Here is a 12,933-nt window from a genome sequence, read left to right as displayed (position 1 = left end):
GTTTTACTGGTGCTATGTATGCTGCATAATTACATAATGTACAAAAGAGCAAGTCTGTTTCTTGCAGTAGACCTCTTTATTTGGAGAAACACTCTAAAGAGAGTAAATTTAATGGTTTGATTACTTTTTACTATACTCAGTGTGTATTTTCAATTCTTGTTTACATGATTAGGCAACTTTCATGGCCAAAAAATGAGGGTACCCGAATTCAATTATTTCTGACACATTGGAATGTCGTCATCTTGTAAAGTGATGAATATGTATAGTTTTTGTTTAACTGACAGAATGAATTTCATGTGTTTGTAATACACCAAGTAGATATTGTAGCACTTTCAATGTAGTTTTTTTTTAATGTCACTCACAATAAGATCCAGAAAATGCCTCCCTTTAGACTGTTGAGGATCCTTTTCATCAGAGCACCTTCCTATGCCAGATTTTCTCTGTTCTGTTTAATATTTTTCTACACTTTCCCTAACAAGATATAGGTGAAACACTGCAAGTGACATTTTTCTCTCTGTAACCAGTCTACGGAGACCATGAGCAGTGAAAATATACAAATCCAGACCATGAACAAAACATTTTTTGTACCATTTCACAGTCTTGGGCGCTGATCCTACAGAGTTCAGTAGCACGTCACAGCAGTCAGCTGCAAGTTAGCTTCACACTCACTCTTGCACCAACTGAGTATCTCCAGGTTTTTTTTATCTGTGGAGCCATGATGGTGTGACATTTTTCTTGTAGTACAGAAGAACACAAAGTTAATCGTGGTATAAGCACCAAATGTGAAGTAAAAATCTGCAAGAAGCGATCACAGCAATGAACGTAGATGCACACTTGAACTGTGCAGCTGGAACTCTAAACACTTACTGGAAGAACGATGTGGAAATTTACTTTGCCTATTAACCCATCTGGAACAAGCAGATGCCTGAGTCTCAGCATGCTTAAATTTGTCTGCAGCAGTGAGAAAGTCAGCAGAACTGGTCACCTAAACACTTCAATAGCATTGAAGGAAAACACACAGGCTGTGATTAAACTCATTCACAGCACAGCCCGTGACAAGTTAACTCGTCCACAGCAGGCAGAGGGTTAATGAGCTGTTGTGCAGCGGTTGCCTTTTTATATTGCGTGAGAAGGGAGAAATATATTTTGACTCTGATGAGTTTAGTGAATTGAAAGTAATAGTCTATAAGTTAGTTACACCTGTTATTGAATAATGCAAACATATTTGTTATAATAGTTATACGATTTATTCACCATTGAATAATCAGTACAGTTCCTACAATAGTACAGTTTCTACATCTACATCCATACTCCGCAAGCTACCGGACAGTGTGTGGCGGAGTTTCAGGACGTTGTACTGATTATTTGTCTGAATATGTGAGGTAAGAACATTAAAGTTTACAATTTATGAAATAGAGTTTTGAGTTTAACAATAAATTCTACATTCAGATGCATTTTACGAGGTTGATTTGATAAGTCTGGTAAAAATACTAATAAAAATGTTTGTTTCATTAACAACTCTCCTTACTTCTCAGCTTAGTCTCCTTTGAAGGATATATACTTGGTTCAGTGATCCTCCAGCTTTTTCATCACGTTGGAAAAATAGAAGCTGTCAAACTCTGCAAAATACTCATAGACAGAACTATCACTTCCTCATTTGACGAAAATTTCTTCCCAGCAAGCTAAAGTTTCAAGTTATGGAACAGGAAGAAGTTACTTGAGGGTAAGTCTGGTGAATAGGGTGGATGGGAAACTGATTCAAAATTCAGTTCATGCACTTTTGCCATTGCTATCACTGATGTATGGGATGCTGCATTATCGTGGTCATTTTTCAGCGAACCCAAATTTCAAATGATTTAGCAAAGAAGCATAATAGGGTCGAGGTATGTTTCCACCTTTTTCCAGTTAATCTATGAGGATTACTCACTGGGAAACCTAAAGAAACAATGGCCATCACCTTACCAGCTGACAAAATGGTCTTATCTTCTTCAGTGCATTTTCACCAGCCTTTGTCCATTTTTTTCTTTGCCATTTTGACTCTGTTGTGTAAGGGTGATCCATGTCTCATCAACAGTATCAGTTGGCACTAAATGTCTTGTGGATTGTGATTAAACATTGACAAACATTGTGTTGAAATGTTGTACTGGATCTGCTTTTGGTTGATTGTGAGCAATCGCAATACCCATCTCCCACGTAACTTTTCTGTAGGCAAGTCTCTGTGTAGGATATTATGCACTTGCTCAGTTGAGATGCCTACAGTCTACGCAATTTCACGAATTTTTATTCAGCCATCTTGCATTACCATGTCATGGATTTTGTCAGTGGTTTTCTTTGTGGCGACCTAAGTTAGACGACCGTTCTTTACAAACCACATTTAAATTCATTAACTCAAAAGTAAATGGTCTTCAATAGTGGTGCAGAGTCCACGTAAACTACGTTGAATTCTATTTTGATGTTTGCGGCAATCCAACACATCCAATGAAAATGTTTAGTAACAGCATGAAACTCAAGTTTCTCAATTTTCATTCACAGTTGACACATTGACCAATTCAGATAGTAGTCAACAAAGAACTGTACATTGTACATTGTTGAAATTCTTTATACAATCCTGGCAAAAGTCAAGCTTACCAACCATGAAGGCATAAGAAACAAAACAACGCTAGTACATTTGTTAATATATAAAAAACAATATTACAGTTTTTATCATCTTTAAATTGCTTATGAATTACCTAATTCTGCGAGCCCAAATTACTTTTATTTATAATGTAAGGAAAGACAGACTGCTACTTACTGTAAAGAAGGTATGTCAAGTCGCAGACAGGCACAATTAAAAGACACACAAAGCTTCAGCCTTCAGCAGTGACACACACACACACACACACACACACACACACACACACACACATGACCACCAACTCCAGCATCTCGGATTGGATGAGGGGCGGGGAAGTTCAAGGGATGGTAGCGTAAGGGTGGGAGAGAGGCGAACGCTCTCTGGTGGAGTGTGAAGGGCTAGATTGCCAACAGGCACAGCATCAGGAGATTGTGAGGCAGTGGTGGGGAAAAGAGCGAAAGGAGAACAGCAGGGAAAGAGGGCTCCAAATAAACAGGTGGGAGATGAGAATGGGGAGGGGATGATAGTGCGGAGGGGGTGGGAACTGTTGGGTGAGGATGTGGGGACACTGTGTTGCCTTAGGTTGAGGCCAGGATAATTATGGGAGTGGAGATTGTATTGTAACTCACATGTGCACAACTCAGAGTAGTTGGTGGTGGTGGGAGGGATCCAGATGGCTCAGGTAGTGAAGCAGCTATTGAAATCAAGTGTGTTCATATTCAGGCTGCTTGTTGTGCCATGGGATGGTATACTGTGCTCTTGGCCACAGTTTGGCGGTGGCCGTTCATTCTGGTAGACATCTGGTTGGTAATCATACCAATATAAAAAGCTGTGCAATGATTGTAACAGAGCTGGTAAAGGAGGCTGCTTTCATAGGCCAGTCATGTCACAGGCTTACCCTAGCCCATCAGGGGCCGAGCCACCTGTGAAAACAGCTCTGTCATTTACCATCTCTGTTACAATCATTACACAGCTTTTTATATTGGCATGACTACCAACCAGCTGTCTATCAGGATGAACAGCCACTGCCAAACTATGGAAAAGAGCAAAGTAGACCACCCTGTGGCACAACATGCAGCTGAGCATCACGCACTTGGCTGTTCACTACCCAAACCACCTCGATCCTCCCCTCCACTAACAACTTTTCTGAACTGCGCAGATGGGTCTTACCCTTACAACACATTCTCCGCTCCCGTAATTATCCCAGCATCAGCTTACAGTAAACTAGTGTCCCCACACCCTTTGACCAACAGTTTCCACCCCCACTGTCCTATTGTCTCCTCCCCGTTCTCATCTCCCCCTCTGTTTATTTGCAGCCCTCTGCCAATGCGACCTGTCTTTCCCTACAGCTCTCCTTTTTTGCTCCTTTGCCGTATCTACGTGCCCCGCAACTTCCTGACACTGCACCTGTGTGCAGTCTAGTCCCTGCACACTCCACCAGACAGCATTCGTCTCTCTCCCCTCCCATACACTACCATTGCTTCTACTTTGCTGCCCCCTCCAGATTGCTGCTTGCATCCCACGTGATGTTGCATTCTGGCTGAGATTCTGAAATGGATGGTCATGTGTGCATGAGGTGTGCTTGCTTTTGTGTGTGTGAATTGCGTGTGTGTTTCTCTTTCACTGATGAAGGCTGTGGTCAAAAGCTTAGTGTAAGCATCTTTCAATTGCGCCTGTCTGCAACTTGCCATCTTTTCTTTATGGTAAGTAGCAATCTATCTTTACCTACATTGTTGATATTCCTACCTGGAGTTTCCGTTGTTTGTACTTTTATGAAAACAAAACTCTCATCTAGAAAATAAAATTGATGTTCTGTTAAAATTCTTTTAAGATGGCCTTTTAATTCTGTAGAAGGAAGGACTGTGAGGTTTCTAGGAAGGCTGATGGCAAGCAATAACCCAACATGAAGTGCATTTTTGTCATATAATGCTGTTCTGTGGTTGTTTGCACGGTATTTTGATTTTTGTTTAGTATTATCCCGATGAATTTTGTTGTGGTATGGTCATCTTATTTCTTGCAAATTGCCTCTTCCGTTTTCTTGTGTGTTCTAGCGGACTGAGTTTGCACTAGTTTCTATGGCGTACAGCGAGACACAAGGAAATTTAAGAAAAAAGTACTTAAATGTCAAGGATGAAAGGTTCATATTCAGATTTTATTATCGTTAAGTGTTACATAAACACAAAAAGTCTGTTTCAGCATGTACGTTTTCCAATGTTTTTGGGTGTCCAGATAGGATTTTGACTCAATTTTTGTGTACAATATTTCAAACAATGACCTAGTTGTCATATAATTATGTGAATGATTGTCTAATGATATCATGAGTAGGTCACTCGTTGAAATAGCATGGGAATAGTGTTGACAGAATGCAAATTGTTAACCTGAATGGACACTTGAAAACTGTATAGGCCTACTCGAATGAGACACTGGCAGAGTAGAAGTGGACTTTTAGGGGTGAATTAAAGTCATAAAATCCCAGAAAATATTTGTATTTATGTCAGATTTGGGCTATATGGGACTCTCCAGGGAGGATATCAGTTATTCCATGTGCCAATCACATGGGCGACAAGGTTGGGTGGGCAGACATTTAGATAATTTGAAAGAAGTAGTGATAGGATTAAATTTAAAGAGTAGAGTAAAGAGCAGATGCATGTTACAACAGAGACAGACAGACTGATAGCATAGAGCTGTCTGCCCTGTAGGACACCTCAGACACGAGAGAGAGAGAGAGAGAGAGAGAGAGAGAGAGAGAGAGAGAGAGAGAGATTCAGAAGCATCCCTCTGCAGCCAGACACAGCATACAGTCACATGGCCGTTCTTCCACATTTCCTGATTGTTTATTCAAAGAATGCTGGACAATGCAGCATCTTGGTATGGGCTCGGTACTGCCCTTGGACTTTTGATCTATGGATTCAGCATGCATATACAAGTAGCAACATGACGTGTTGTGGCTGAGACAACCAGGTACTGAATGTAAAATCTTAACGAGATAGAAAGATAATAAAGATTATTAATTTCTTGAGGGTACACAGTCCAACTGACAACTGGGATTGTACAAAGCATACTGTCCTAACACATACTCCAGGAAAACCTCAGAACTTTGAATAAGAATGCCTGGAAAGGAATTTGAACATTGCTTTATCCAAATACAAATTTGGTGCCATAAGCACACTCCCATTCATTTAGTCCATTGTTCACAAGCTGCAGAATTTGGAGTACAAGGTGTTCATGAAATGAAGTGAAAGAACAACTTGTTTCAGAAGAAAAGCTGTCATGAAAACTCGCTCCATCTGCATATACACATATTCAATGACTGTCTCTCGTGACGTATGTTCATGTTCTGCTTGGCTTCTGTGCATGCCGTGTAAGGAGATTTAAACAGTCTGATGATGATCATGAAGATTGAAACTGGCTACTAGTAAAATAGAATATTTAAAAAAAAGTGATCAAGACTGATTATTTCATGTTAATTTCAATATAGATAGCTGTGTTTCCAATATTTTATCAAAAGTCATTTACGTACATGAATATCTTTGATAGTTTCATAAGTGGTGATGATTATGATTATTATTGAATTTTACACAGAAATATGCTCTCACATACATTACTGACTTCAGGGTTAATGTTTTGAGTGTTTCATTTTAAGTTGTCATTTTGTTCTGTGTTAGTCGTGAACTTATTGTGACTCCAACAAATTTGGAAATTCTTGAAAACCGCTCCCCAGATTGTATTTCCAGAAATATTTATATGAATGTCACTCACAGTAACACCTGTAAAATGCCTCCCTGTAAATCGTAGAGGATTCTCATCGTCATAGTGCCTTCTCTGCCAAATTTTGTCTGTTCTGTTGCATATTTTTCTAAGGTTTCCCTGACAAGATACAGGTAAAACTCACCAACTGCCATTTTTCACCCTTTAACCATTCTGTGGAGAGCATGAGCATTTAAAATGCACAAGTCCAGAATGTGAAAAAAAAAAAAAATACCATTTCACAGTCTTACGCTATGATCCTATGGAGTTCAGTAGCATGTCACAACAGTCAACTGTGCCCATACTCGTTTTGTAACGTACAATACTTTAATACCCAACTGTTGTTTGGATTTCCCACCTAGCCTGAGCATCAATAGGGAGAACACATCAGAGGTACCCAGGCTCCAGACGACAGCTGTGGCTTGTGCCCACGTAAGGTGCAGCACCTGCGGCAAGCATATCATGTGGCACCATCCTCTTACGAGTGTTTTCAGCTAAAGACCGCTGCAGTACTAGTAGGCAAACTTAGTTATAGATATCTGCAATATATTAAAGTACTTATAAGGTCACAGACCAGATCCTCTTAAAATGATTTGGGATCTAATACCAACTATAAGGGATGAAGGGAGTAGCCAAATCCTCTATAAATGGAAAATGCAAATATAATTAACTGTTGATCAGGGAAAGAAAAAGTTGCTCAAAAATCTAGGTGTTGGAGCCATGAGATGCAGGAAGTGAGTAATCACTAACAATGAAAAGAAATCTGAAAGTTAAAGTGCAAAAGCGCATTGGTATACCCGGTGCCTACCAAGCATCTTGACTCTCACCATATCCGGATTTCGAGTGGCCTCCCTTTCCTCCATAATCTGATCATCTTACCCTTTCTTAACTATTGTCCCCCCTCTTAAAAAAAGTGAAGAAACAACTTAGAGGACTATAAGAAGCTATTGGTTCACTCAAAAATCAAACAATGGAAAATCCAGGATGGAATGTAACAATATTATGAGAAGGAAAGTTGCTACTCAGCATCTCTGCAATATGGTAACAACTTTCCTTCTCATAATAATGGTTCATTCATATTGATAACTGCCCCATTTGACTTTATTTTATGATCTGTGAGAATATTTAAGTAGTCAACTATTTATCGTCTTTTGACTTATGTACTAATTTTGATATTTTAAATTCTACGGATCTTAAACAATTAACTAAATTTTTAAAATATGTTGGTAATAAAAGTATGAAAATTAGAACAGTCATAAACCATTCAACATTGATGTACTCATTTTGGCTTTCATTATCTGTGAATTATGACTGAAATTTCATTTCTGCAAACACATGAATTTGAAACATGTTGTGCGTTTTTGTGAGCAACACCTCATTTACAGAGAAACTTTATTTTGCAATGGCATTGTATAAAAATGAAACTATCTGACATTGAGACTGTAAATGTGATCATGACCCAGAGATGTACTCTTTATCATTTGAGCTCTCTGCAGCTTGGTTTAAAAGTTCAACCTGCCATTTCCTTTCTCCAGGCTCATGTGCAAGTTTGGCACTTATATTCCAGCTCTGTCAGGAAGCTTCATAACAGCATATAATCTGCTGTAAAGTAAAGATTCATTCTAGAAGAAATCCTTAAGCTGTAGCTATCCCACTCTCCACTTCACCCTATTTCTAAGGGGTGCTAGTACTGCAAGATATGCAGGAGCACTTATTTAGTGTTTGGAAATTAGAGGAGAAGTACTTGCAGATTGAAGACTTGAAGCGAGCTGTTTGTTGTGTCTGATTAAACCAGTTAGTAAGAGCAATTTCCATTAAATACAAGAACCTGAGTTCCAGTTTAGCACACAGTTTCAGCGTACTCATTATTCCCTTCTTTATGTGCATTTGTATAAATAAATGAATAGTTGATAATTACTGTTCTTAAGTACAGTTGTTGCCAAGAAGAAAATGTGTTAGTACCACTTCTTCCATAATAGATTATTTCTCTTTCCGTTTGCTGATTCACTGCATATTCTTTGTGTTCCTATTTATTTTTAATAGTTTGTAGTTCAAGAAACTTCCAGTTACTGATTTTATATTTTATTGTAAATTTGTGATTGGAAAAAGTAGCATTAGTTGAAATCACTATTCTTTCAAAATATCTGTTCTTAGGTTGTGAACGATTTAGCAATTATAAAGGCTATGGTGATAATTTTGAATGGTCTGGTGATCATTGTGATACTACACCACGAGATTCAAGTGGGCGGCGACTTTGTTCCATTACCGCAATAGATGCACTGGCATTTCGGAATCCAAACATGCAGTATACTCCAAGCAACATTACAAGAGAATTAAACAAGGTAAATTGTGTATCTCAGATTTAACCCATGTTTGTTCGATGATTCTTACGTTCACTTGGAACTCTTAAAATTCTGTGATTGTTTTTACTGTAGAGACATGTATGTATCTGATACAACCCCAAGTAGGTTCAAATCCTTTTCCAGCTATGAAATAGGTGAAGCAGACATCAATCTAAAGATTGTTTTGACACCTGCGGTGGTTTATTAGGCATGGTCCTGTTGGAAGTGGCTGCTGTTGCCTTCCTCCGACCTTTCAACTGACTCACCCAGCCATTACAGGGGCAACTGCAGTTTAATGTGGGTTCTGAACCATGGTGCAACTTGTCACTTTTCACATCAAGGAACATTGCCAGAGGTGAAAGAAGTGATAAATGACAGATTGGAATCATAGGGCTGACCAGCAATTGAACCTGAGACCTTCAGATTTGTAGTTTGATGCTTTATGACGGAGACACGTTCCAACCGTACCGATTTTTATTTCTTGAGGGTTTTTTTTTTTTTTTAATTAAAGTCAATCTTGGCATAGTTTCTTTTTCCCCTTGTCTTTGTTCAATTGAAATACTGCTCTGTCTATAGTGTCTTCAATGCTTAGAGTTGCTAAGTTAGGCCCTTCTTTCTGTGAAGTGAAAGTGCATGAGATTGATGGCTTAGAAGAGTTTAAAATGCAGGAGAGCACATTGATGGAATATATTTGAAAAGTCTTGTCTCATGATTAGAACAACTCATTGACACACCATCCCTAATGACTTTGCCATCAGTGGCATGTCAACCCTTAATTCTTTATTTTTTTTTCACTGTACACAAAACATTTTAATTTTATTTTAATTTTGCTACAGGGAAGGTATCAAACCCACATTATCTTTCTCATTTGTCAGAGAAGCTATGAAAGTCAACATCAACAGCCCTCAATCTGTAATCCATACAGACACTGCACATTGACATTTTGAATCTTCTTTACATTTATTAGTAGACACTAGTTTCTAGCCATGTAGAATTGACTTCTGTAGTATATGCAGGACAGCGCTCCTGGATATTCGGCCATCACATTCACGGATATGTTTCACAGGCCATGTATGGGTCCTGCTTTACTTTGGGAGATTGTTTGTCAACAGAAGATTCACTGGGCTGTTAGCCACCAAGGCACCCGTAGCTGCCACAGCATCTCGGTGCACAAGCCATGCCAATATGTGGGCATCAGGCTGACCATTTGCTGTCTTGACTGCTATCCATCAGACAGTGCAATCTCATGTATTTGACAGGATTGTCAGCTACCCTTGTGTTTGGACCTGCATCTTGACAGCCCATGAACTCACGGTCTCTTTGTACAGTGCCTCTGATAATCTAGGGAACCTCATGGCCCATCACAAATACTGACTATCGTGGACTTCATCATTGTGGGCATCCGTTACACTTCATCAAGATGGACAATTCAGTTGTACTCAACTATAGACTTCTGTCCTCTGAATCTATACTGAGTTCAGTTCAAGATTAATAAACAAAGAGTTGCTATAGCAATGTGTGAACTCGTCACTACTAACCACACCACTCAGTTAAGGATATAACAGTGGCAATGAAGATAATGGTTTCATGATATAGGCTTCTTCCCTACAGTGACGTCAAGGCTGATTCTGTCATAACACTTCTAGTTTGTATGGATTCTCACAACAGTGCCTGCTCCAGATTTGTCCTTTCCAGCACCTGCTCAAGGTTCACTGACTTCATTGCCAGCTTATGGTCTTGTCCGTCATCTAGCTGCTGCGCTCCTTCTCACTGAGCCTGACACTGCAGTGCTGTGTCACATTTCACCCACAAGATGCAGCTTGGCTGGCCCTCTGGCTGAGGATGGCACTTTTGGTTTTTGTAACTGTTCGGCTGGTGTGGTTGTCTGGATTCCACTAGGCAGCTGTTTGCAATTAGTATTCCTGTTTTCTCATAGATGCAAGCCCTTGGCAATTTTCTCTTCTCACCTTATTATAGGCAGTACGTTCATGTGTTGTTCCAGTATACATTCTCTTCCTTGACATTGTTGGTCTGTGTGATTTTCAGTAGTTCCTTGGTGTATTTCTCACCTATTTGTATACTTTGTCTGATCACTCACCAGATCCATTGTTGTCTCAAGTCCTTCCATTATGGGGTCAGGCAATTCCAGGCCTCCTACAGAGCATGTCTGTGCTCACTGAGGCTCTGAATTCTTTCCTACAGTGTTCGAGTGGCCGTGATCAGGAACGGCAGTCAGATGGGTTGTTTGGGAGTTTGTGTTTGGCAAGCTGGACCACCTCCTGTCATACTCGTTTGCAATGTTGTCGTGTCATGCAAGACTCAGTTGTTGTTCAGGGAGTTCTCTAACACAAGTCCCTCTTATATGGGCCCAGCCCTTGCATGTGACAACATTGGACACCAATTCTCTTATCATTGGCCCTGTATCTGCCAGTCCTGTTCTCACTGGCCTGTCTACGCTGATGCCCGTTCTCTCACTGGCCACACTCGTAGCTGGCCCTCTAGTCATTGCCAGTTTTACTGTGGCTAGCCCTTGCGGCACTTTTCCAGGTCGTCACTGCCAGTGGCATCTCCGCAGCCATCCTGGCAGCTGAAGCAAACTGTCTCTGGTGCCACCACCACACCCACCCATGATACTGCTTCCACAGCCAGCACCGGCCTCCTTATGGCTGATCTCTCAAAGCCATTCCCAGCCTCCACTGCTACTGCCTCTTCTGAGGGCAGCCCGGCCATCTCTGCTGGCACCACCAATATTTTTGTGTGTTCTTCCAGACCATGTGTTGTGATTTCTTGGAAACACTGCCACCAGCCTTACCTCTCCCCAGCCTTTCCCATTACCACCTACAGCAGCCAGTTACCGTTCTGCCACATGAACATAGCATGCTTCTTCCACTGAGCTCAGTTTCTTTGTGTTCATTAACTGATTGTCCTGTTGTTTTGTTCTAGTCTGCTTTGGTGGCTTCTCAGCACCTCCTCCCTTGGGTGTGCTTCTCTGGGATGGAAGAGGGGGGGGGGGGGGTAAGGAGAGGGGAGTGTAGTATACACAGGGCTGGGCCCCTTCATCTTCAACCACCATCCCCACAGATGTACTTCATGGGCCCCTGCTTTATGTAGGACAGTTTTTTGTCAACAGAAGACTTTCTGGGCTTTTTACTGCCAAACCGCTTGCAGCTGCTACAATGTCTGGGTGTGAAAGGCATGCTGATATGTGATGTGCAGGTTGCAGTAATCAGTGCTGCAGTCCCTGGCACCTGTTTGTGTCCAAACAGTCACATTTCCATGAGACACCACACCTGTATTCCTCCACTGATGCGTACTTAGGTCGCTGCTCAGCCCCTCGACAGCCAGTTCCAATTAGGGCTCAAGAGTGACCATCAGTTACTATGTCATTGCTGTGTAATCTTTATGTGGTAGTATCAGGAAGAAGATAGTTTGCATGGTGCATAACTCAAAGCAATGCTAATTTTGTATTTCCTTAAGGGGGAAAAAGCAACAGTTTTGTAAATAAATGTTACTGTACGTGTATGTTCATTTAAGTCTGCATTTCATTGGCATGAAAAAAAGTGAATGGGCATCAGTGGACAAGCATTTGCTGCCACACAACCAGCAGGTGAGTGCAACTGAAAAGAATTCATGTGTGTACATGCTTGGGCAACTGGTTGTCAAGCGTATCAGCAAATCGTCAAAGGAAGTTCATGTGCTTTTCCACTTTGGTGCACACTCATTGTTATCAATACAGAGAGTGAATAGTGCAGAAAGTATTTGTTTTCAAAACTCTTCTTTTCTTTTCTTTCTTTCTTTCTTTCTTTCTAAAAAAGAATTGCCTTGTTGTTAAATATGAGTTGTGTGACAGATGGAGAAGTCAGTATTCATGAGATCCACACCACAAAATGTAGAACAGTGATTATGCTTGGTAGGAAGCTGCAGAAGTACTCAAAATTCCAATTGAGGAAGAATGTAATTTCATTACATCGTTCCTTCTGACAGAAATAATAGTAGAGAGGAACAAGCTCAGGATTGGACGATATGCGAAACAAGTACTAACTGCCCCCAGTTGTTGGCGTTTAGTCAGATGAAATTGCTACTCGGTAGTTTGTGTTCTGTTTTGGGATTTTTCCCTCAGGTGATGTGAGTAGCCAGTAGAAATTGTCTTCCGACATACATGTAAAGTTTTCAAATAAGGTAAAGGAATGCCAGAGCTGCAATTCAGTGATAAATACACTATTACCTATA

At 40.5% G+C, this 12,933-nt stretch overlaps 1 protein-coding gene across 2 annotated transcripts in view; it reads left to right on the top strand.

The window, feature by feature from the left end:
- The window catches only part of LOC126179348 (poly(ADP-ribose) glycohydrolase-like), a 152,992-nt gene that overhangs the window by 101,812 nt on the left and 38,247 nt on the right, over positions 1–12,933 (top strand). For both annotated transcript variants that reach the window (XM_049924602.1, XM_049924601.1), the window contains one exon: positions 8,516–8,703. In XM_049924602.1, the coding sequence (XP_049780559.1) occupies positions 8,516–8,703 (188 nt within the window). The remainder of the gene's footprint in view (positions 1–8,515; positions 8,704–12,933) is intronic.

This window comes from Schistocerca cancellata, chromosome 1 (assembly GCF_023864275.1).
Source record: "Schistocerca cancellata isolate TAMUIC-IGC-003103 chromosome 1, iqSchCanc2.1, whole genome shotgun sequence".
NCBI lineage: Eukaryota > Metazoa > Arthropoda > Insecta > Orthoptera > Acrididae > Schistocerca > Schistocerca cancellata.
Note: the sequence above shows the minus strand (reverse complement) of the source record. Positions and strands in the feature narration are given on the sequence as shown.